Raw genomic sequence first — 23,149 nt, forward strand, 5'->3', positions numbered from 1 at the left:
TTCAAGGCCCCCGAGGCCCCTAAAGAGACCATGAGAGCAGTGTAACACAGCACCCGGTAAACGTGCCAGAATATTCCCCACTCTCGCCTGCGCTCTCCGACACAACGGGTTTGACTCCGAACAGCAAGGTTAAATGTTATTTCACATCCACATAGTGGGGATAAAGCTCCAGATACTGTCATTAACTAAACACACACCTTCAAACTTGATCAATCCCCACACGCTGGAAAATGCTGACAAAAAAATAAAACCTACCAAACCACTAGCCCACACACTGGCCGACCAATGTTAACGGATTGAAACAAAGTTCAGCCTGAACATGAACATGGCACTGGAACAAACTTTTTCTAAAGCTAGAAGGCAAAGAACAAGAAAGAGTCGTACCTGTGACTTTATTTTTTCCAGGACACATCTGAAGAAACAGGCCTCATTTTCTGACTGAAAGCTTTGACTTCCTGGAAAACGTTCACTTCCTGGACAGGTAGGCATAAGCCCTAAATTCCAACCAATTAGGACATCACAGATTTTAGCCGAAATCCCGCCCCTTTACATCTTGGGTCAAATCAGACTTGTTGCCTGAAAGTGCCACACATTTTCCAGGTGGAAATGCCCCCACATAAATTTTTAAAAAAAATCCCTTTTTACAAAACTCAGTTGCCGTCCTTTCACATTAATGATAACGGGAATTATTGTTATAAATTGTGGATTAGATAAGACTGTCTACAAAGTTTAAATTATAATCAGCATTATCACATGACAGTTTTTACCATTTAACCACCATTCCATTCTGCTCTGATATGAACATGAAATGCTGTGTGTTATCAGGCTTATGCTTTGCAGCCGCATTACCAAGAAATAATAGAATTTTACATTGCAATTTTACACTGCAATTGTTCTCGGCTCAAAGCATAACCCATCCTCATTTCCAAGCAGAAATGTTCTTAAAGTCAGTCAAATGACTGTCTCTCTCTCTGTTGTGTGAAGTTGGTTTTGTTCCTATTCACACCAGGACAATTATATTTGACAGGATTCTGAATAACTCACAATAAACCGATGCGTGGGCCCACATTAACCACAGCTAATAAATCATCCTACATCTATAGCTAATGAAAAATCCTTTGTGCACAGTTGAACGACAGACAGGGAAGAAATGTTTAGTCCGATGCTGTGCAGTACGAGGTCTGACGCAACCGACCCCTGTGCTACTTGAGGAAACACAATCGTACATAGTATTTGGAGAACAAACCGGTAAAAGCGACGGATGGTTGGAGGAGCCTGTGTCCTTGAGTGTGCAACTCTCACTCGAGACGTGTTGTTGATAAAAGACCACAGCAGTGGGTTTCGGCTTCCCAGAATTACTCAACACATGGTCCACACTAGGGAATCATAGACTCTTGACCGTCCTGTTATTGTTACATTTTATTTCATCCTATTTGCTTTGTATTTTTTTTCCCCTCTAATGAACAAAAATCTAATAGGAGCAACTCACTGCTAGTAAGGCTTTTAGTGTGTCACTGCTCTATGTGGCAAGCGTTCAGTTTCCTGTTGAAGGTATAGTCCCTGATGGGCCTTTTTGCTCAACAACTTTATTAGGGACACCACCAATTCGGCGCAGAGCCCAGCCCCAGTCCTCCATGGCGTGGATTGCGCCAGATGTTGGAAACATTTCTCCGAGATTCTCCCCTCCACGTCGACATGACTGCACCACATCATTTCTGCAAATATCAGAACATCCCAAACATGATCCAGTTCTTGAAACTGTAATGTATTTAAACTTTGGGTTGTACTTCTTCAGTCTGTTCTCTGCTGCGAAATAACAAAAAACGTCTCACAAGGTTAAATGTTCATAAAAAACTATGCAACATTTGCATAGTAGCCCTTTGCCCCCTGCCCCCCCCCCCCCCCCCCCCCCCCCCCCCAGGCAAAGGGCTACAGCTGGTTGAGCAGACGCCCTCTCCATACGACGTCCCTTTTGAACTTTCCCTATAAGAGAGTATTGGAGCGTTTCGGGAGCAAATCAAAACAAACGAACACAATCAAACTCGGGACGAACGCGGCAAAACAAACACGGCACATCGTCAGAGCCTGCAAGGTCAAATCAAAGCCTGTGTGGCCCTGTTGTATGGCGACCTCTGACCGTCACACTGAAGGAGGAACCCCAAACAAACCAACAGGAGAAGGAAAAAAAAAAGGTGACAAAGAAAACCCCTCAAATCCTCAGCGTACCTCCCAGGTTCATAAACCCCAGCAGTCAATCAACCGGGACGCAGCCTAACCCTAAACCTAACCCTTATTTTTCAAAGGGAAGTGACTTCTACAAACGGAAGGCTGAATTTTTTTCCCCCTGTTGGATCTTGTTGTGGTTGGGGGTCCCGACACTATTAAAGAGGAATCACCTTAACCCAGTTGGACCGGCTTTTTTTCACAGCTGACGAGTTTTCTACAGGAAAGATTGGTGGGGTTTTGTATACACTCACGCCCGGCCGGGCGCATTATCCTTGCTTCACGTGTTCCCCATCGAGTTTGTTCAGGGTCTGTAACAAAGAAAGTGGCTTATTATCACCCAGTGGAGGAGTTGTCTGCACATGTACGATTTGGTAATTGCTGCCGCTTAACAAGCAGACTGAATTGGACTTGACATTGAGCCATTATTGGGAAATGAAATGCTGTTTTTGCAATTATGGGACTTTGGCAGGGCTCAGCGAGGCCTCCCCGGTAAGGACTGTACAACCGGAGTAGAGCTGCGTCCACAGACGGACGGTAGTAATGTATGATTTGTCGAGGAGACAAGGTTTTCGCTCAGTGTGAGAAAACGGCATGAATGAAAGACGATTGAGATCTCCTGGAATGCTGCTCGAAGCACGCTTCGCTTGATTCGCCGGTGACGCAAGAATCAGTGACAGCTCCAGTTTTAAGTCTCTCTTATCTCGACTTTGCCCAAGTTTACACCTGTGGCAGATCAGTTTTGTTACTTCTATCGCTGCCGGATCAATGAACAAACTAAGAGGCATCTCAGTTAGGCCACAGTAACACGTTGCCCTGTTAAAATGTATTTATTAGGTATCTATTGACCATTTATCAACTTCTCTGGTTCATCTTGTCCCACAAGGTTGACTGTCCAATGGCTTCTAGTGCAGATTATTAGATGATAATTATTTTTACATTGCTGACAGGAACTACAAAGGGAGGGACATGTCACTGGTTCTCTAACTGCCTAGACAAATGGATGCATCCTGGTGACAATACACCAATTTGTTTATTTCTAGGCCTCTTAATTACCATTTTAGACAATTTAATGTTAAGTAAATCTGATAAGATTTATTTTCCTTCACTTTTTAATTTCTGTCCGCTTCTTTGGGGATTATATACATAATCCTCATTGTCTCTTTTATTTCCCTCTTCATCTAATCGTCTGTAACATTTTGTCCATGAATAGAGGTTGCTTGATTTAAATGACGACGAATCATTGTGCTGTCTGAATGTTAATTTGGTTCAAAGATATTCGAAATGATCAAAAATATTCAAACCTGAAAGCCTCTGTCCCTCGAGTTCATATCTGTAACATTACCCACTTGTCAGTCATATATTCAAATCATTTAATGAAAGAAAAAATTAAATCACAGTGCTGTCTTACTGGCACCTGGTGGCACTATATTCACACGGTGAACTGGGCATTCATAAATAGTCATGGTTACAAAGTGATCTGGAGGAGGGACATGAGCGTATTAACGCTCCTTTGAGAACAGAGAGCAGGCTCACTGGACTGAAATGAGGCGTTGACTTACCTACTTGCCAGAAGCGTGACGCTAACACAACATGGCAGCTCGGGGCAGCTCTCTGCTACTTTCTCAGACTCGCCAAGTAATTGGTGACCCGGCACCCCACCTGACATGGGTGGGGTGCCGGCCACAGGAAGGCAAAGAAAAGGGCCCTGTCCTACATGGGATTTGTTGTATGTTTGCTAAAGGGAAAAAGAAAGGGGGGGGGGATCATGTGACAAGTCAAAGCAGTAATTCCTCATTGCGGCGAGCGGTGCAGGCCCGTTTGACACCGTGTTCGACACTGTGTTTGGTTTGGCTGAGGCTTCAGTCCCGTCACTCTGTGCCCTCCGTTTGGGGGGATTATTGTGACACCGACGTCAGGTTTCAACATTCCTTCAAAAAAAAAAAGTAATGGTGGAGCAATGGACGCAGCCTTTTTCCTGGATGACTGACAAATGCACTGAACTCGAAAGTCATGTACATCTTCGCACATCCTGCAGAGGGCAACCCTAAGATCTGATGGATCTCTGAATACAGTTTGGTTCCTAGTTCTTAGTCTTGAAGATCTTTTTAACATCGCGAGTGTGCACATTTAAGACTTGTGCAGCCTCCCTCTTCTGACACATTGGTTCAGCTGAACCGACGACTGCTTTTACCACCTGAATGTCTCTACAGTAGTAACTCCCATTCCCAAGAGGATCAAAGTTCACCCGCACAGTTGCCTGAGCAGGTGAAGTCAAAGCGGCCCTTTGTAGGTTACAGTTTCCTCTGTTACTATACAGTGAATACAGTTAGAAAGACCATCCTTCCAGCAATGACCATACAAATTTACAGATATAGCATGATTTCCAGTACTCCAATGTCTGCAATGCGCGTGTCACTGGGACAACGTACGGCGAGTTTGATGCCAAATCGTGTGTTTGTGTTTTGTAAATCCCCCAAGAAGCCTGAAACTGTACTTTTTTGTCTCTCTCCACTGACTTGTCATGGGTCAAGTAGTTCACTAATTGGACTCTCTTCTGTGATTCTGTAATAATATTCCCCGACCTTTGTCTGGGGTTAATTTAGCTTTCCCCATGCTTCTTTTCGTGACCTTAAATTAAAAAAAATTAAGTATCCTCAACCCCCCTGGGGCTGGCAATGCTCTTTCATTCTTGACTCCATTCTCTGCTACTTTTCATTATGACAATCTTCTATCCATTCGTTATATACGTGAATTTAAAATTCAACCTCAGAACCTATTTTTGCATTAACTTTTCCCCATTTTCTCTTCCATCCATCCAGAACCTCCTCCTACTTGTCTGCAGTCACACACCTCCTTTGCTGTTGGTAATGATATCTCCAATGCAAAGCAGATATATGCAGATGCATTGAGTTGATCTGAGCTGATAGCTCTAATTTTTTTTGAATTAAATATAACAAACTCTGCAATAATAAATATCTCAATGTTTATCCTGTCTACCGTCCGCCCCCCCCATTATCTGTTGTAGAATAAGTAGTCGTATCATAAGAATTTCATAATCTCATAAAGAAAGTCATAACATGCTAAATTAACTTCCTACAGCAAGGTTTACATTTAGAAAACATCCGATCCTTCCTTCTCAGGTGTGTGGGAGGTGGATATTTAATCATTTAATATATATAATTCAGATCGGTGGTACACAGCCTGGGGGGTTGGGGCTTACTGTATCCAAGGGAGCAGAGGAGAAAGCTGAAGGGTCGCAAGACAATTAACAGACAAAAAAACATCAGTTTGATATGATTTGATATATCAAATATATTTTCTGACTTTGCTTTGGGGAAAATAATCTTTGAGTATTGAATAAACAATCAGGGAAGGGAAATGACTCTTATATGGAGCTATTCACATGTAAAAATTATTGGAAGTAGTTTAAGCCATTTTATAGTGTTTAATGAAAAGGTTAGGAAAATACAGATTTAGTTTCTGGCTGATATAACTTTGTTGAATTATTTTATTCATAATAATAATAATTGGAATGAAGTTATTGTATATTTTAATACCTTTCTCATCTGCCTTTAATGAGGCTTCGCTGGAACTGAAAGATAAAAGTTAGTTTCGCATCCTTGGCTGACGAATTCAAGATTCTAGCATTCTTCTCCTTAAAAACCCTGACTCAGCATCATAATCATCACACACGTGCTGAATAGTATTTTTTACAGTTACAACAGACGCTACACTGTCACCGGTTTGTGGCAACTTTGCTGAGAAGTTGATGTAGCCTGCCCCCTAGTGGTCGGTTGGGTTCATTACCTACAACAAAAAAATGAAACGATTGAACCAGCACTGTACAATGGGCCATTCATTGAGAATATAATAATGACCCGAGTGCCCTTCAATATGCACTTTAGAGGGAAAATTAGACTACATGTATTAGTCGGAAGGAATCATATTGTGACCATAAAAAAAGGTCTTTATTTATGCTGTGAAAATATGCCGTCTTGCATTTCATCATGGTTGTACACTGAAGCGGTTTGACTGTCACGGTTAAAGCTCACGGACTTAAAAAAAAAAAAAGCTCCTACTGTGGATTAAAGGTGCTTGCATCGTGATTTCATGAAGCCACTAAAAGTGTGAGAGTGAACATATCGGCAATGAAAAGCAACACATCCTTTACATGACAGTCTGGCGTGTGCGTGTGCGTGTGTATACTGTGTGACTTCCCTTATGGAAGCTCTAATAGTGTTTTAGCAGCCAGGTGGGGGCGGGTCTGCCCGGCAGGACAAAGTAGTTCCACCACCAGGGCTTCTCGGCTCTCTCCTCGCGTCTCTGGCTCAAGCCGGCCATCATGGTGTAGCGCTGGTACTGGTTGAAAGGGTCAAAGCGGTCATAGCTTGCCGTGGCCGGGATTGTCGAGTTCCCCTTCGGCACGTCAACCTCCGGCGGCGCTTTCTGCAGCACAAAGTCCACGCGGCCGGCCGTGCGCATGCGAGGGGGCAGGTGGACCCTCTTATTGGCTCTGGTGTAGCCCGGAGCCGAGGCGGACACGATGTAGATGCCGTGGGTGAGGAGGCGCCAGTACTCTCCGGCTTCAGCTGGGCAGGGAGGAAGACAGACACAGTGTTTTTGAAAGGGGCCACTTAAAATATTGTACACATGCAGGCCAGTTCACTCAACATGGAGGGATGAGTACAGTAGATGTTTTGAGTGACGGTTTTGGAGGAGAGGCTACAGTTGCATTCACATCACTCAGGATGGACGATAAAGACGAGACAGATTCCCAAGTTCATAACTTTCACCGTGTTCACATCGTAGAACCAGTCAGGACAGCTGTAGAACTGCACAGTTGGTCACGTGAGAGCCTTAATAATAGTGAATTCACGTTACAGAATTAAAAATTGGGGTTTGATTAAATTGAATGACGTGCGCGAGGCATCCATGTTTGGTTCTCCGTCACTTCCAGTCGATATACTGGAGCTTTCAGACACATTTTGAGTTTCCTAGTTATACTTACACTTCAGATTTTAATGTGAATAGTTAATCACAGTGACTCCTACAGTAATGTGACATTTAAGTGTGGTTGGTGGACTAAAAGTCTAATTATTTCAGCTTTTTCTGCATAGATTATTACCAGTCTTTATAAGAACAACATTTCTTGTGTTGGCCACAAGAGCCTTGGGCTAACCCCCCAAAGATAAGATAAGATAAGATAAGATAACCATCACCTGTGGTAACATCGTGCCGTATTCCTCTGACTGCTATCCGTGCGCCTTTTATTCCATTTCCCTCCTCATCTTTTACGACGCCTTTGATACCATGATGGGCCTGAGGGACGTCGCCACACAACACAAATCATTAACAAACCAAAAAAAATATATCAAACTTATCCACATGTGAAAAACAGAGGACCGACTAGCTCCAGTATTCATTCGTTTCACTTGGGAATTCTTGACTTCCATGTAGACAAATGCAAAAAAAAAAGAGACAGTAAAACAGATAGAACGTGAACGGAAATGGGACTTGTTCTCACAAGCTCCATGAATGTGAGCAGGGCCTCGTGGTTTTCGTGCCAGCCGATGAAGAGGTCCTCTTCTGGGGGGAATTTATCACAGCCCAGCTCCACGGTCACCTCGAAGCAGTTGGTGTGAAGGTAGTTGAAGTCCTGCATACCTGACGAAACAAAACTGCTTTACCCAGAGTCCCATGGGAAATTTTCCGCTGACCTTTCACCCCACCCCTCCTGGAGGCACCGCCTCAACGATGCCCTGGCTTAACTGATGTTACAGCGACCTCTAGTGGCAGCATGTCCCTTATATTACAGAGTCAGATTAGGCCCCAACTTTTACTGAGGAATATTCTCTACTTATTCCCACTCACTGCCGGCAATGCTGGACCACTGCGCTCCGTTGACGATTCCCTTCTGAAAGAGCGAACGAGACGATCCACAATTGGCATTTTCATTGGACATTCTCTCGTGGGAGATTGCATATCCTCTTGCCAGAAACTTGAAAACCTAAGAAAAAGACAACAACAACAAAAACTGCGTTATTTTCCTCCTCTCATGTTCATGAAATATTTTTTTATGACACACGCACACCCTGTCTTTGCATTACTGTCATTTAAGGTTTTATGAAAGATTATCTTTTACAATATTTAAAAGAGCAAATCATTTTAAATGTTCATTGTTGGATTTTCGGCTTCAGATTTTGATACCAGTTTTTATTTATTTTTTTCCACGTTGTTAGTCGGTAACTTGTCTGGTTGAATAAAGGTCAAATTTAAAGAAAATTCATTCACATTTGTGCATAGTGTGGAAAGAACCTCAGTCTGATTTGTGTCTCATGATTCCCCTAGATCCTGATTTTGAACACTTCAAATAAATGATTAGCAGATTGTTTATTGGAGAAATACTTGGACTTACATAAACTAACTTCAAAATGAATAACCAATGTTGGTGAATATATTTGACAGCATATCTGCATCCATCAGAACTAATTGTGACAGTTATTTTCTTTTTTGGTGAATATTCCACAGCATCATTAATGACCAACTTCCATTCCCCCGTGACAAATGAGGCCGATATTTTCCTGCACTAGTGGTGATGTTCACCTGATCGTCCGGTGTTGGGGAGAGCATGTTGTGCTCCAGCGGGTGTTTGGACAGATCGTACGGGTACGACACCACCAGCTCCCCGCCGTGGAAGTTGGCCGAGAGCACAAACGGGATTGAGCGGATCCATTTCATGACCGCGTACGTCTCCGGGGCAACCTGGATCGCAGCATTAAGACTTAATCAGACCAAGAAAATGACGCAATTACAGTTTATTCAATTTAAAAAATATATATAATGTCACCTATTGTGTCATAAAACATCATTCACTGGCATGTGTGGATAAGGATTCACACTGTACCTTACCAAACCAGTAATAGTCTGGGATTGGGACATGGTCAGTGCCGAAGCTCCTTTGTCTGCGGCGGCTGTAAACGATGGAGGTCAAATCAGGGAAGTTCCTGTTCAGGTCGATGTTCTGAGCGTTGTTTCGGCCGATGGTCGAGGTATCATATCGGTGATCCTGCGGATTGAAGCACAACTCAAAACATGACGTATGCACGGCAGGATTATTAAGGCCACGGATCATTAGACGTTGGGAAAAAATTGAGAGATTTGAACGGCTACGACTGAACGGAAGTTTGTGTGAGCCAGCAGACTGCTCCGGCACGTACCTGTGGATAGCCCTCCTCTTCATCGTCGCCACCACCGTAGTTACTGTCCTGGACTCCAGAAACAGCCAGCTCGTATCCATCGGGGTTCATGGAGGGCAGGATGTGGATGCGGGTGGTGTTGACGAGGGCCTGGACGCGCTCGTTCCCCTGCAGATACTCGGAGCACAGGTACTGCGCCAGGAAGATCAGCAGCTGGCGGCCCAGGACTTCGTTTCCGTGCATGTTGCCGATGTACTTCATCTCTGGCTCGACTATAAAGGGGACGGGGACGGGGACCGGGGGGGGGGGGGTTCACATTCACAGCAACTACTCTAAACTTTTTATGACCAGGACAAAAGGGACGTCGGTTATTTACAAAGAGTTTTACTCACGCAGTTCATGTTGACCGGGGTTGTTGGAGAACTCGATCACGAGCAGCTCCCTGCCCTCCATGCTGCGCCCGATGCTGTAGGTCCTGGCTATGTCGGAGCACCGCTCCTCCGTTTTCTTCAAGACGCTGGTCATCTGAGCGTTGGAGTGATAGGTGAACTGCATGGAGGTGTCCAGCTCCTCTGGAGCTGGGACCTCCATGCTGTCGACGGCCTCTTCCTCCTGCTCTGCTGTCAAGGAAAAACATCATCGGTGTTCATCAGTGCGCTCTCAGCTCGAGGGGCCGACCGCATTTTTGGATCTGCCTAACGAATAAAAAAAGAAATACGCTGTCTCCATTCTTGCAGCGCTGCCAGGTTATAAATAGGATGTTCGCAGACTCCGGTATGCACAGCAGAGACCATGAAAGGAATGCGTGGAAAGTTTAGACAACGCCAAAACGCCTGATGATATTGTGCAAGCCTATTTCAGCTGACACACGAAAAAAAACTGTCAAACCCGCTGGTGCCTGCTGTCCTTGTTTTTGGTCTTCACACTTATTTTGACACCAGCAAAAAAAAAAAAAAAGTACAATAATAATAACACATCATAGCACATCACACTGCAGCTCTGTCAGATTCACATGACCTGAAAGGCGGGATCTGTCACAGCGGCCAATATCAATTGGAAAGCAGGTTTTGTACAGTGTATTTCTACTCAATCGGAGGTTATTTAATATCTGCATCAACTCATAGTTTCGGGGGCAATTGGGGGAAGGTGAAACGGCTGTAACCACACATCTGAATATCATCACCTCATGAAGTTGATATGGTCAATGTGTTACACTAGCGTTCATTTTTGAAGTGGCTACAGTAAGCCTGACGCTCGCTCCGCTTCTAGCTCTTCAGGCTCTTCGTCTCATAAATTCTCCGGCTAAATTCTCCAATGACACGGTGAAGCTGTTGAAACCAACACAGTGATGCTTAAAGAGGCTAAAATGTCAAAACGACTCAACAACATTGATCTTCACTTATAACAGAAAGATGTATTTTTTTCAAACCTATGGCATAGCTTCAGGTCGCATGACAAAAAAAAGAAAACAGGAACAAGCACCAGTTTGAAATGAATATGGAATATGGGAATAATTACGCAGGTCCAACCCGCTGCCAAACATCTGAACCGCATTCTCAGAAAAAGAAGAAGAATCAAAATTAGCACGGCAGTAAAAAAAGAAAAGAAAAAGCGAGACACTTTTGTTCACAGTGCTGCGGGTCAGGAAAGTGACCTGCGTGTCACTGGTTGATTTTGAAGACTTTTATGATCATGCAGACACATCTTTGCTCCAAACACTATTCTATAGAGAGACGACTCAACGTATAAATCAATATCCTCTTGTCTGTGCCGACGTGCAAGTACGTGCTCTCATATGGCTCACACATGAGGTCGTCTGCGAGCGCCACGGACTCTTCTTTTCCCCCCTCATCCACTTTGGAAAACGTGTCTTTTTCACTTTAGTTTTTCCAACAGTTTTTTTTGTTGTTGTTTTGTTTAAGAAAAGACTGCCAGACCATGTTTTCCTTTGCACGGTGCATTAGGGCGCTGCTCACAACTCTATGGTTTTCCAATAAGAACACGTGAGAATCGCCGCGGGATCAAGTGTGAGTGAGGGTTGATGGGGGGGGGGAACTAAGGCGTTCCAGTTGGATTTCATTCTGAGGTCGGCCACATTAGCATGTGAACAAACCGGATGTCAGCACCCAGTGTGTTCAAGACGACCGCGCCGAGGCGTCACAGCTCAAAACCACAATGGCGACGGCGTCGCACTTGTTCTCACCCTTGAGGCCCATCAGTGGGTCGTGGCATCCCTCCCCGTCGCTGCCGAAGAAGCGATCGCAGTCCAGGAAGTAGGGCCAGGCCATCTCTATGCCCTCGAAGGCGCGGGCGCACTTCTGACGCACCGCCTCGCAGGCGGCGCGGCAGGGCTTCAGCACCGCGCCCCCCTCGCAGCGCGGGGCCAACAAGGAGCAGCCCAGCATGCGGATCTCGGGGTTGCACTCTCCGCCGAGCAGGGACTCCACCACGCTCATGAGGAGGTACTCGGCGCCCGCCTCCGCGTCCTCGCGGCTCTTGTGGCCGAGCAGGTTGGGGAACATGGTCTGCGTGTAGGCCATGTCGTCGCAGTAGGACAGCAGGACATCTGTGCATTTAGCTGAGGTATAAAGGAATTAGGGGAACATTATCAAAATTACATGTGACCATGAGCCAATATTAATCTTATTCCGAGTGATCTATAGACACTGCATCTCCATCTATCACGCACGTTAAGCCACGAGTCTCACTTTGCTGCCTTCAATCAACCAGTCCCAAACATTTCTATTATCTCTGGAAATGAGAATTTTAATATTTCATGCGGCGCCATTGCTCATCTAAAAATACACGCGATGGTTCCATGGCTTTCGGGGCCAGATTCTATTAAGACTACGCCCCAGCGCGACTTATGATCTCATCCTTTTTTGGGGGAGGTTGTTGTTGTTCAGAGACACTGACTCGAGCCGGAGTCATCCACACGGATGTAACCGCGCAACCTGTCGGGGGGAGGGCGAGGACGACTCGTGAGGAGCCTGATGTTTCTCCAACTGTCGCGGGGGCAAACGCACCGAGCGGGTTTCAGGCTCAGAGGTCAAAGAATAAGATCCTTTAGGGGTCAAACTGCTGCGGCACATGAGGCGAGCCGGGAGACAATAACAGCCCGTGCGTGTGCGACGGCGCTCTCCCTCCAGGCACAAGGGGTACTTACGTTTTTCCTCCACTGTTGGCTTGCACAGTCCTGCAGAGACACATCAGAATGTCATTAGCAGACACTAGATGGCAGAGTGGTTTGTGTAAATGCCTGGCCCTGGCCTTTATATAAAACAGTCTGCTGATCAACCTCTGCTCTGGCTTCCAGCAGCTTTCTGAAATGTCTGTCCTACTGCAAAGCATCATAAATCACTAGATGTTCCTCTTTCCTTTTACGAGATTACACAAACTTAACCAAGATATGTTGAAAAGCATGGTCCCGTCCAGCGTGACTGACTTATGGGCCAACAAAATCTTACCAGACCCATCTTATACATTGGTATGAAAATATTTTTTGCACGACTTCTACTGCATCATAAGTCCAGAGCCTCCGCGTGGCAAAAAAACAAACAAACAAAAAAACTATCAAAAGATGCCATGTCCAGTTTTGACGCAGCAGGGCCGGGGGATGGCCCCGCTGCGTCAAAAAAAAAAAGAAAAGAAAAAGAAACATATGAAAAGTTTGTGATCGTAAAAGAAACGAGGAAATGAAGTTTACCTCGAACTCCTGGGTCGCAGCGCGGAGGTGCGCACGAGACGAGGACCAGCAACTGCAGCAGGATCGGCAGCGTGGTGCTCATTTTTCCGACACTTGTGTTGCGTTCCGATGTGGCACCTCGCACACGCAGCGAGAGGAGAGGGTGTGTGTGTGTGTGTGCGTGTGCGTGTGTGTGAGTCTTTCCCAAGCCCCTGCAGAACCCCCCCCCCCCCCCCCAGAGCCACTTTACTACACACATTACGGTCCGCTATCGGGTTACAGAGGAAAAGGATGTCGAGGTGCAGCGGGGACGCGCGGATGAAAACGCGAGTGTAGCTTTCGGGGAGGATGCGGCGCCGCTTTCCTGTTCAACTGACACGGAGCAGGTTTTATGTGTTTATTCTTTTTCCTTTTGTTGTTGTTGTTGTTGTTGTTGTTGTTGTTTTGTTTGACTCTACTTAAACTAAAAAAAAGGCGCGACTTTACTTTTGGCGTCGTGCGTTCCGTCGTCTCACCTGGGTCGAGGTTAGTGCGCCTTTTTTTCCCCCACGCCACGTGACACGGTTCGGCCAATCGGGTGACACGCGGCCGTTAAAGGAAACCCACCTGTTGGAGTCACTCCACCGATGTAAAGCCTTGTCGTGTGCCATTTTGACTTTCTCTCTATGACTTGAGAATGACAGTGGCCTAAGCAGCAAAGACCATTTTAATGTTTTTCATTGTGAAATGCTTCGAAGTCAAGTCAAATTCAGTTATAGAGCGCATAACAGCACACACAATGTAGGCCTTTTTAAAATATCAAGGTATCCCAATCCTACTCGCAGATCAACAAACCGGACAAGGGGTTTGGTTGCTTTTTTTCTTAAGTAAAGTGAATGAATCTTTTCCGAATGTATATTCCATCTTTTTCTTCCCCACTATTTGTCTTTCTGTTTTCTGATGGTGACTTGTTCATACACAGGAAACACAAATCCTGGGCACCAACATACAATTCTTTTTCCTTTAGTTTAAAATTTCGTTTGCATTATGTCTGTGGGCATCAATACATCCGGCTGTAAAACAATAAAGAGGAGGAGCAGAGCCGAGCAGCAAAGTCTGGCCTAAACATAAAATATATATATATATATATATACTGTATATATATTATACCCCATTATACCAGGTGGAAAGCAGAAATGCATTAGTTCAAGAAAATCCCTTTTTCACATCGCGTCTTTGCCAAAGAATGACTGGACAGATCATGGTATGTTGTCGAAAATAGCATTTGCCTAACGGTGACTGGTGTTCTATTTGGTCCGTCTAATAACACATGGGATTTATTGTTCAATATACTGTAAGTAAGTTTAGAGGACTGGCTTCTTTATTTGGATGTTTTCTTTTTCACTTTTAGGTTTTGGAAGTGTCAACATCATAATGACTCGTGTGTTGACAACAGCGACTCTGATGAAACCACACCCGACACCTGACCATATGAAATTCTACAAAAAGAAATAGGAAATTCCTTCACTTAATGCGGCAAATAATAACTGTTGGTCTGTTTCCAGGCATCGAATTAAGCCAGAGTCATTACCGAGTCAGAATAAATTACAATCTCTAATCTTATGATCTTTAACCCGTCTTTTTAATTACGCTTGGCAATAATGCCGCCGCCACACAGATTTTCCATGTGACACCACAGTCCTTTTTTTTTTTTTTATGCCACATATCATCTGCAATATAATTAGGGGGCCACGGGGCAGACGATGCAGAACATTATGACGCAGAAACCAATAGCTGGCGGTGAAAGAGGAACCGAAAGAGTCGGTTTATTTGTTTGCGAGTACTGACTTGTGTTTTCCTGGATACCTGTATCCATCTGTTTCACAAATCACCCACAATTTTCCATAATTACCGTCTCATCATTTGCTTGGATGTAATGAACAATCTTACAAATTACGTCTCAGGGCATTCGACATTACTGTGAAATCACAAATGTTTTTAATAGCTTTATAAGTGACAGGCCTTATTGCACATATTCCACTAATAGCTAATCACACTGTCAAAGAACAGCAAGTGCCTCACAGGAGGAAAAGTATACATGTGCAGAAAATACGTCCAAAGAAAACCGATTTATTTGACTTTTTAAATAGTAATAAAAGCAGCTATTCTGGTTAAAGTAGAGAAGAGCTGAACAAAAAGTCACATGTTTAAATCTGGCACTGGCACGAAAACAGTGTGTTTCAAAAGCACTTGGAAAGCTTCCCTATATGCTACGGCACGTTGCTTCCCTCTCCGTCTATGGACAAAACGTTGTTCCTGTACAGTGCAAAGTACATAATAACGTCATGTAAATATCCATAGAAGCATTTTTTTCTCCAGTCGACTGGCAGAACACAGCACAGCAAAACAGAAGCATTTCAGGTAAGAGTGGGCTATCTCTAGCACATTCAGTTACACCTGTACGCACAACTGTAAAGAAAAAGTCTGGTGATATTCTACTTTTTTTCTTTTCTTTTCTTTTTTTTTTTTTGCAGTGAGCAAAAACCCACGAAAAGACCAAACCCAGAAATGATGTCACCCTGCTACGAACAAGTGTGTCGGCGTTCGTCCCTCTGTTCGTCCATTTCACCTCAGCTGCCACTCAACAACAGACAATATTTATGTTTTGTAACTTGATATGAATGAAATTCATGCAGCTAATGTATATTTGGAAAAGTTTATTTGAGATATTTGCTGTTATGCTGTAATACTCAATATTCTTTCGAAGGGCTCGAGGACAATTACAGATGCGTTTATTACTTTATCACCGAGACAGCCGCAGCTTTAGGAACAACACGGTCTGAGGCAGGTGTCGTCAAAACCTTGTTTCCGTCTCGTCACTTCATAAAGGGTAAGACCGCGTATGAGCGGCTGACCAGGCTGATGTGTAACATTTGGATTCAAATCACCTGACGTGACGTTGTGACCTGAATCTTCAAACTCCCATCATCCCTGCCTCCTGTGAGTTCACCTGTTGAATACGCCTGACAAGTTTGGATTTGATAAAAAAAATTAAATAAACGTGTCACAGCTAAAATGTTTTTGCAAGACCCAGGAACTTTAAAAAAAAAAAAAAGAAAAAAGGCTGCCGCACCTGTTCTTACAATAAATTATACATTCAAATTTTTGATTTGACTGTTGGTGATTTGTCCAGGGATTATTGAAAGCCCACCAGTGAGCCGCCCTGTTGCTGCAACAAGATTCTTCGTCACCATCAACATGATAGGGCCAAGCCTACTTTCACTGTACTGATGCTACAATTACTAGTTCGCCAAACTTGTATTTATTAAAAATAGCCCCCCCCCCCCAAAAAAAATCCACTGTTAACTCCTTTCTGCTTAGCATAGAGTATATCTAAAAATGTGGGGGTAAGAGCGACGGGCATGCTGGGGAATTCTGACAATACAGAAGGAAAAAAGTATGTTTTTATCTTTTCACTGATCTCGTTGATTTAAAAAAAAAAAAAAAAGATTTAAGTGGAATATCACCAGCCCTGTCCTTTCATAGCGTGGCGTACATGTCAGTTGCCTTTGGCTCCTTTGACTACCGTAGCGCTGAGAGGTTTAGACAAAGTGCATCAATATTCAGTGACTGACACGACACCGCAAAGTAGCCTAACGCGGTCAACACGGAACATGGCAATAATGTGCAGCGGTCGAGTCTCCGAACCGGAGAGACACATCCGTCCACTGAGGACACGTCATCCAGACGCAGGAACCAGCGCAGTCTCTTCCTCTCTTCTTCGCTCTGCTGCCCGTCGGCCGCCGGCCCCGTCATGTTTTTCCTGCGGCCAGGGGAAAAGGTCAGCGGATTTTGCACCCAACTCATTACCAAGTGGTCGGTACAGTACAGAAGGCCACTTGACACGTGTCTCTCAGAGTGAAGACGTCTCCAGCGGTGTGCTCCTTCAGTTTCAGATTCATTCTGAACCCGTGTTTGAGGAAATTGATTTGTCTGTGCATCTGTGGAGTTTTTGTGTGTGTGTGTGTGTGTGCGTGTGCGTGTCGCTGATTAATTAAATATCCCTTGGTTACCAATAGTGTCTCAACATCATCCCATCTGTCTTCCCCTCACCCATCTCATCTTGTCTTTCTCTCCTTTGCCTGTTCATCCTCCCCCTCATTACGGTCTCTTCAATCTTCTCCACCCACTATCTTCCATATTTTTGTTCCGTGGTCCTCGCCCCGCCCTCCCCACTACCCACAATCTGACCTCTCCATCTCGTCTCTCTTCCCTTCCTTCTAATATCCTGTCCACTCTGTCTTTCTCCTAAGCCTCTGCCTCCGAGAGGCAGCCCCTGTCTTTTGGACCCGTAGCGTGCACATCCGTCACGTCCGCGGGTTTCGCCATTAGCTGATCCTCTGGAGACAGTAGTCATTCTCTGTGTCTAAAGAGCTGTTGTGGCCAGAGGAAGGGTACAGGTCGCGGCGGAGCAGCCTGTTGACAATTGTAACCAGGACTTTCTTGTACTGCTGACGCAGGAGGGAGTAGGCGAAGGGGTCGGACGCGGCCTTGCTGTACGTCAGGCACTTACTGATGATTCCCCAGCGGCGGTTGACGTCCACAAAAGGTAGAAGCTCGGCCAACCTGAGGAGGCGAGAGCAGAAACATGACTACACAAAGCCGACCAGACCTGGAGCCTTTACTATATTAGGAACTGTATGAAAAGTATGGGAAGGGGATCAAAAAAAGGGGGACGGTTCATTGTTTTAATGTTCTTGTGGCTGGAGGAGTGGTAATGAGCAAATGACGATCTTTTCACACCTGTGTCTGGCTGTCGGAGTAGCTGGAATATTTGATAAACAAGAGTCAATATTCAACGGCCACCATATTTTCCACGTACAATTTATGGATAGTGTGAAAGATATTGCTTCACTAACATATTGAGGGTCTAGTGGTTAGCGCTGATGCATCACAGCAAGAAGGTCCTGGGTTCGCATCCCGGTTCATACCAACCGGGACCTTTCCGTGTGGAGTTTGCATGTTCTCCCCGTGTACTCGCGGGTTCTCCGGGACTCCTCCCACAGTCCAAAGACATGCAGAACTGGAGACTTTAAATTGAAGCATAGGCGTGAATGTGCTTGTGAACGGTTGTTTGTCTCTACACGTTGGCCCTGCGATATGTTGGCGACCTCTCCAGGGCGTCAGGTGCCCAATGTCTGCCAGGATTGGCTCCGGCCCCACACAACCATTAAAAGGATAGAGCAGTATAGATAACGGATGGATGGATGGATGGATGACATATTTAGTGCATGAGTTTAAAATCTTTATGTAACTAAGTTTCTGTCTACATTTCAAATGGTTGAATTAAAATGCCTAACCAAAAACAAATTTGATAAATATATAAAGAAAAATAAACACATATTGTAATGTGTAATTGTAGTCTGTAATATTAATATTTATATTGTCATAATTAAATGAAAAACAGTGGTTGGGGGGGGGGGGGGCGGGGGGTTCAAATCAAATCCCCATACAGTAAACAAAAGATATGGCATTTTAAATCTTCCATATAATATAAATTGAGCATAGATTTAATTTAGGAAAGATTGTATACATGTATAAATAAGCATTGGATTTTTTCCACGTTATGTCTTTGTTAGATTTGTGTCATGTAGGTTTTTTTTTTTTAAATCTTCCATATAGTTATGCCAATTCAAAACTATTTGACATATTAGAGGAGAGGGTATTGCAGTGGAGGGTCCAGTTAACATTCTCTGGAAGGAGAATGTTAACTGGGGGGGGGGTTGCTCCAATTGCTCAGACACTTTTACACTGTTGATGTGCGCTGATGTTGTGTACACACACAAACACACCACATACTGTGTGTCACACTGGTGGATCATCAGCAACACGTCTGGCAATTTTCCGAGCTCCTTGAGGCATTTCCTCTTTTCTCTGGGAGACACTTTTTCCGTCGTCTCCTCTGTATCTGTTTTGCCCCCTCCGTGTTTTCAGTGGGAGCAGCGTGCCATCTGTTTACATGACAATACGGGTGACTAATGAGCCTTCTCCTGCAGTTCAGATTGACGATAACAATTCAAAAGCATCAGGTAGGAATAAGATGTGGGCGGTAAGCGCGTACAGTAAGGTGCCAGATTGTCCTCCTGATCTGATAATGTGTTTGTAGATCTGCATCTTAAATCTCTGGAAGCCGAGATGAGGTTATCCGCTCATTATATTCAGACTAAACATGTTTTAACCCGATTACTCGCTGGGGTTATTGCTCAAGCCGTGTCATTGCGAGCAAGGTCACTTTGTTTTGTTCGAAAACACTTAAACACTTAACATTAAATCAAATGATGCATTGGTTGCTATCAATTTTGCTTACCTTGTAATTACATAAGGAGCAAAGCAGATGATGAAGGAGCCGATGAAGATGCTGATCTTCTTGGTGGCCCTTTGCTTTCTCCGCTTTTGCTCGGCTAGGCATCTCTGTTTCACGCTGGGAAAACGGCAGTGCACACTTAGTCTTTTTGCCCAGACGGTCACAAAACTAGAGTCAACACGAGAAAAAAAAACATGAACGAGGAGTGCATTGGATGGAACTGTACCTCGGGTGAATGTCGACCAGCAGGAAGAGGGTCTGCATGGTGATTATGTCGATCCGCTTGCAGTGGAACCGGGCGACTCTCAGCACCTTCAGGTAGGTGAAGCACAGCGTGAGCAGCGAGAGCACGAAGCTGGTGGCGTGGAAAACCACGGTGAAGACCGTGAACCTAATCCCGTCGCCGGCGCGGTCGCGCGGCTGCAAGGTGCAGGACGCGTACGCGTCGCTGTAGTCCACCCAGGAGAGGAGCAGCGCCGTCAGGGAGAAGGTGAACGAGTGGAGCCAGGAGTAGCACACCATGATCAGCGCGTCCTTGTAGCGCATCTTCGCGGAGTAGCTGAGCGGGAAGACCACCGCGATCCAGCGGTCGATGCTGAGCGCCGCCATGCTCAGCATGGCGTTCGCGGTGAGGAACGTCTCCAGGAAGCTCACCGCGTGGCAAACGCAGTCGGCGAACGGCTGCTGGTCCCTGACGATGCCCACCAGGGTGGCCGGCATGTTCAGCACGGTGATGAGAATGTTGCAGAAGGACAAGTTCATGGTGAACACGCCGGGCACCTGCCGGCGTATCTCGGCGCTGTGCACGAAGCATAGCAGCACCAACAGGTTGGCCAGCAGCGAGACGAGCGCGACCGCGGCGATGAACAGCGCGCAAATGATCTCGGCAAAGTCCATGTCCCTCACTCCGGAGAGTCCGCCGTCGGGTCACCGGCGCCTGTCGTGGACAGCGTGCACTTCAAAGCGACCATGGTCACCGGTCCCCAGCGGGCCCCCGCGTGCATGGCGACGGCATCCCCCGCGCGTCGCCGTCCGCGCCAAACTTCCACGAGCGCTGTCCAGCGTGCTGAAGCGAGCGCAGACCCGCAGATTATTTCCCATCAACGCGCGTCAGGTGCAGTGAGGAGGGGGGGGGGAGTAGTGAAGCTTTGCCAAGTGGAGCGGGGCGTGTGCGTATCTGTGCGCGTCCCTTTCAGCAGCTGCGGCCATTTACGCAGCGAGCGCACCTCTGACTCTGGCAGGGGGACTGAGGAGGACCCGCGTGGATCCGCAGCTTTGCTGAAGAATCACACGCAGACACTCGGGAACAACTTGTCCTACAGTCAGAAAAACATCCACAGTCCCCCCCCCCCCCCCCACACAAACACACACACACACACACACACACACCACCCTACATGTTTTTACGCATTTCTATAGGAGACCACCCGTCTGTTTATGTGTGTCGTGCGATTTGTCCTGTGCGCAAACACCAATCAACCACGATCCCGCACGACTTATTCACGTGCGAGTTTGTTTTCCCTCGCGTTCGCGCGCACTGATCGCGGGGTCTTCAGCTCGGATCAATGTGGCCGTGGAGGCTAAAAAGGGCGCAGAGGGGGGGGGGGGGGGGAGAAACCCCAGAGATGTGCTGCTGGATAATTGGAGACGCGTATACGTCTGCTTGCGTGGCCAAATGGCACCCAGGTGCGCGCACCGGGAGAGGCGCGCGGGGACAAACAGATCCCTTTCCCTGAAATGAATAATTCATAGGGCCAGTGGCTACTGTAGATTGTAGAGTGAAATATTATAATTCGTGTTTGGTATATGCAAAAGATTGCAGAAGAATGTGACCTGGTCTTAAGACCCCTGTGCCAAGGGATTCTGTGGTCCAGACGACCATATATGAGAATTACAAAAAAGCCAGTGCATTAATAACATTTTTTTTTTGTTTTGTTACACCTTTGCACTCTTAATCAATATCCCCTTATTCTTTCGTCGTGTGCTTATTGATTTTGTTGAGCAGTCAAACAACTCACCGGTTCACAACAACAACAAAAATCACAACACCTGATGTTCCAACAGTGGTACAGCCCATGCAGCCGCATTTATGCCAGCAGCTGATTTATATTTATTTATTCATTTATTTTGAAATGTGAGGTCCAGTGGGCAGACTTTGTGGGGATATATAACCCCTGGGTGTTACATAAGTCCTTGGCTGCAGAGGCACCGGCCACAATAATATTTGTGTTTCTCCAGGAGTGAAAATTATATTTATTTTCCCCACAAAAGTGACAAACAGACCATTTTTTCATAGATGGAAAAAATGCATTGAGATAATTCCTGTTGTGATTTGATGCTTTACAAATCAGAATTCACTTCCAAGCGAGTAGATAAACTCGAGGTTTAGCGATTTTACTACAACAACCGGTAAGAAGTTGTTTGGGGGTTGCCAAGTTGTGGAAAAGCTAATGCAGGTTATTAATCCATTAAGAATCCGTACATTAATCATAACAATAATAAGCCCCCATGTTAGCAGTTGTATGCGGTACCAAGCCATCAATAAATGGTCACAAGTTTCTCACCTTTCCCAGAAGGGACGGGGTCGGATGATCCATTGGAAGTCGCTGGGCTATAAAGCATAAGAGCATAATTCCTTAAGCACTATAATAAAGTCTTTAGTTACAAGATATAATCCTTCATAAACTGAGTTTTGTTTGAAAGAAGCAGGATACAGAGAGCTGAAAGGATTTGTTCAAAACCTGGTAATCCAAACTTTGTAGCCGTCAATGGCTTCTCACTGATCCATAAGCAATTGTAAACAATTTATTAACCATTGGTTAAACCATAACCCTTCAGAAATGGTATGGTACCAAAAACAGCGACCCAAACTTCGTGAAGCCATTAATAATTCAATAAAGCCACTATAGTTACTATTTATTATTTACAGTCCCTTCTGTATTTATTATGTGTAACATGATGACATGTCTTTCTACCTCCCTGAGGCGTCGTTGTGGAACAAAGAAAAAGTCTAAAACGGCTGCACTATAAAAAAAAAAGAGAATTGTTTTGTTTATGGTGGCATGGCATAAATTACTGAGCATGAAAATGGCACCCGGTCCAAACTGGAGTAACGTGCTCCACAATAACACAAATGGCCGTGTTGGTTACTGAGTCATGCCCGGCTCGCGTGTAGACGGTGACTCACTTGGGTCAGACGCAGCCTGCGGGGCGGCTGTTCTGTTTCTTTTTTCAGGTTTTTTCATTCGCTTCATCCTCCCACTCGTTGCGGGGCCTGTGCCGCTCTTGCACCCCGTGTGCTCGTCCCCTCCAATTAAGCGTGCCCGTTTTTATTTATTTAAGAGTGATGCGCTGTCAGAGAATCCGCTTCTCTCGGAGCCCGCTGCCAACATGGCCGAGTGTTTAAAAGTGAATTGGTGAGTCATCATCAAATGTAGCAGAGTGGAAGCCCTGGGGAGAGCCATCTTTGAAGTGACTGTCTCTTAAAAGCATCTGATGAAAGCTTCACATATGCAATACCAGCTGTAATGAAGCTACTACAGCTCTGTGGGTGCCTGTGTTTTTTTCTCGGTGTGTGTTTTTTTGCCCTGCATGTGTGTGTGTGTGTGTGTGACGCAGCCAGAAAGTCAGCGAGACAAAGCAGCAGTGGGTGATGTCAGTCCCCTGCTAACTAGAGATCAAATGCCTGGGAGAAAGCTA

General features: G+C 45.4%; 3 protein-coding genes and 1 long non-coding RNA gene across 10 annotated transcripts in view; all 4 read right to left on the bottom strand.

Moving 5' to 3' along the window:
• The window catches only part of LOC118319041, an 85,166-nt gene extending 84,702 nt beyond the window's left edge, over positions 1 to 464 (bottom strand). For both annotated transcript variants that reach the window (XR_004795898.2, XR_007031748.1), the window contains exon 1: positions 385 to 464. This is a non-coding gene — a long non-coding RNA (uncharacterized LOC118319041). The remainder of the gene's footprint in view (positions 1 to 384) is intronic.
• Positions 465 to 6,172: 5,708 nt separating this feature from the next.
• On the bottom strand, positions 6,173 to 13,326 carry LOC118286993 (carboxypeptidase Z-like). 2 transcript variants are annotated; one of them, XM_035611682.2, is made up of 11 exons: positions 13,129 to 13,326; positions 12,589 to 12,618; positions 11,626 to 12,000; positions 9,815 to 10,039; positions 9,444 to 9,694; positions 9,131 to 9,292; positions 8,830 to 8,988; positions 8,098 to 8,233; positions 7,751 to 7,890; positions 7,446 to 7,545; positions 6,173 to 6,815 (listed from the first exon to the last, which is right to left on the bottom strand). In XM_035611682.2, exons 1-11 carry the CDS (start codon positions 13,208 to 13,210, stop codon positions 6,457 to 6,459), a joined length of 2,019 nt encoding a protein of 672 aa, XP_035467575.2. In that variant the 5' UTR covers positions 13,211 to 13,326; the 3' UTR covers positions 6,173 to 6,456. The 2 variants fall into 2 exon arrangements, with proteins under 2 accessions (XP_035467575.2, XP_035467567.2); XM_035611674.2 differs by having other exon boundaries at positions 9,815 to 10,042.
• A 1,735-nt stretch (positions 13,327 to 15,061) lies between these two features.
• Positions 15,062 to 20,348, bottom strand: LOC118287005 (G-protein coupled receptor 26). The gene is made up of 3 exons (XM_035611694.2): positions 19,677 to 20,348; positions 19,454 to 19,567; positions 15,062 to 17,712 (listed from the first exon to the last, which is right to left on the bottom strand). Exons 1-3 carry the CDS (start codon positions 20,345 to 20,347, stop codon positions 17,475 to 17,477), a joined length of 1,023 nt encoding a protein of 340 aa, XP_035467587.1. The 5' UTR covers position 20,348; the 3' UTR covers positions 15,062 to 17,474.
• Positions 15,062 to 23,149, bottom strand: part of trmt44 (tRNA methyltransferase 44 homolog) — a 34,124-nt gene continuing 26,036 nt past the window's right edge. Inside the window, exons 14-15 of one of the 5 annotated variants that reach the window (XM_047336139.1) lie at positions 22,015 to 22,061; positions 15,062 to 16,909 (exon numbers count right to left, since the gene is read on the bottom strand). In XM_047336139.1, the coding sequence (XP_047192095.1) occupies positions 16,899 to 16,909; positions 22,015 to 22,061 (58 nt within the window). In that variant the 3' untranslated portion in view covers positions 15,062 to 16,898. Of the gene's footprint in view, positions 16,910 to 19,740; positions 19,763 to 20,592; positions 20,767 to 21,683; positions 22,062 to 23,149 lie in introns of those variants that run through there. The other 4 variants (XM_035611628.2, XM_035611618.2, XM_047336140.1 and 1 more) reach the window with 4 other exon arrangements.

The sequence above is a fragment of the Scophthalmus maximus genome, chromosome 12 (assembly GCF_022379125.1).
Source record: "Scophthalmus maximus strain ysfricsl-2021 chromosome 12, ASM2237912v1, whole genome shotgun sequence".
Lineage (NCBI taxonomy): Eukaryota > Metazoa > Chordata > Actinopteri > Pleuronectiformes > Scophthalmidae > Scophthalmus > Scophthalmus maximus.

What these genes read in the sequence shown, in the direction of transcription:
- LOC118286993 (XM_035611674.2), bottom strand. Translation starts at nt 13,210, where the DNA reads ATGAGCACCACGCTGCCGATCCTGCTGCAGTTGCTGGTCCTCGTCTCG. An exon ending in CCCCAACACCGGACGATCAG is followed by an intron (nt 8,234 to 8,829) that starts GTGAACATCACC and finishes TCTTTTTCTTAG; the next exon opens with GTTTTCAAGTTTCTGGCAAG. An exon ending in GTGGTCCAGCATTGCCGGCA is followed by an intron (nt 7,891 to 8,097) that starts GTGAGTGGGAAT and finishes TTGTTTCGTCAG; the next exon opens with GTATGCAGGACTTCAACTAC.
- LOC118287005 (XM_035611694.2), bottom strand. Translation starts at nt 20,347, where the DNA reads ATGGACTTTGCCGAGATCATTTGCGCGCTGTTCATCGCCGCGGTCGCG. An exon ending in CTGGTCGACATTCACCCGAG is followed by an intron (nt 19,568 to 19,676) that starts GTACAGTTCCAT and finishes CCGTTTTCCCAG; the next exon opens with CGTGAAACAGAGATGCCTAG. An exon ending in GCTCCTTATGTAATTACAAG is followed by an intron (nt 17,713 to 19,453) that starts GTAAGCAAAATT and finishes TCGCCTCCTCAG; the next exon opens with GTTGGCCGAGCTTCTACCTT.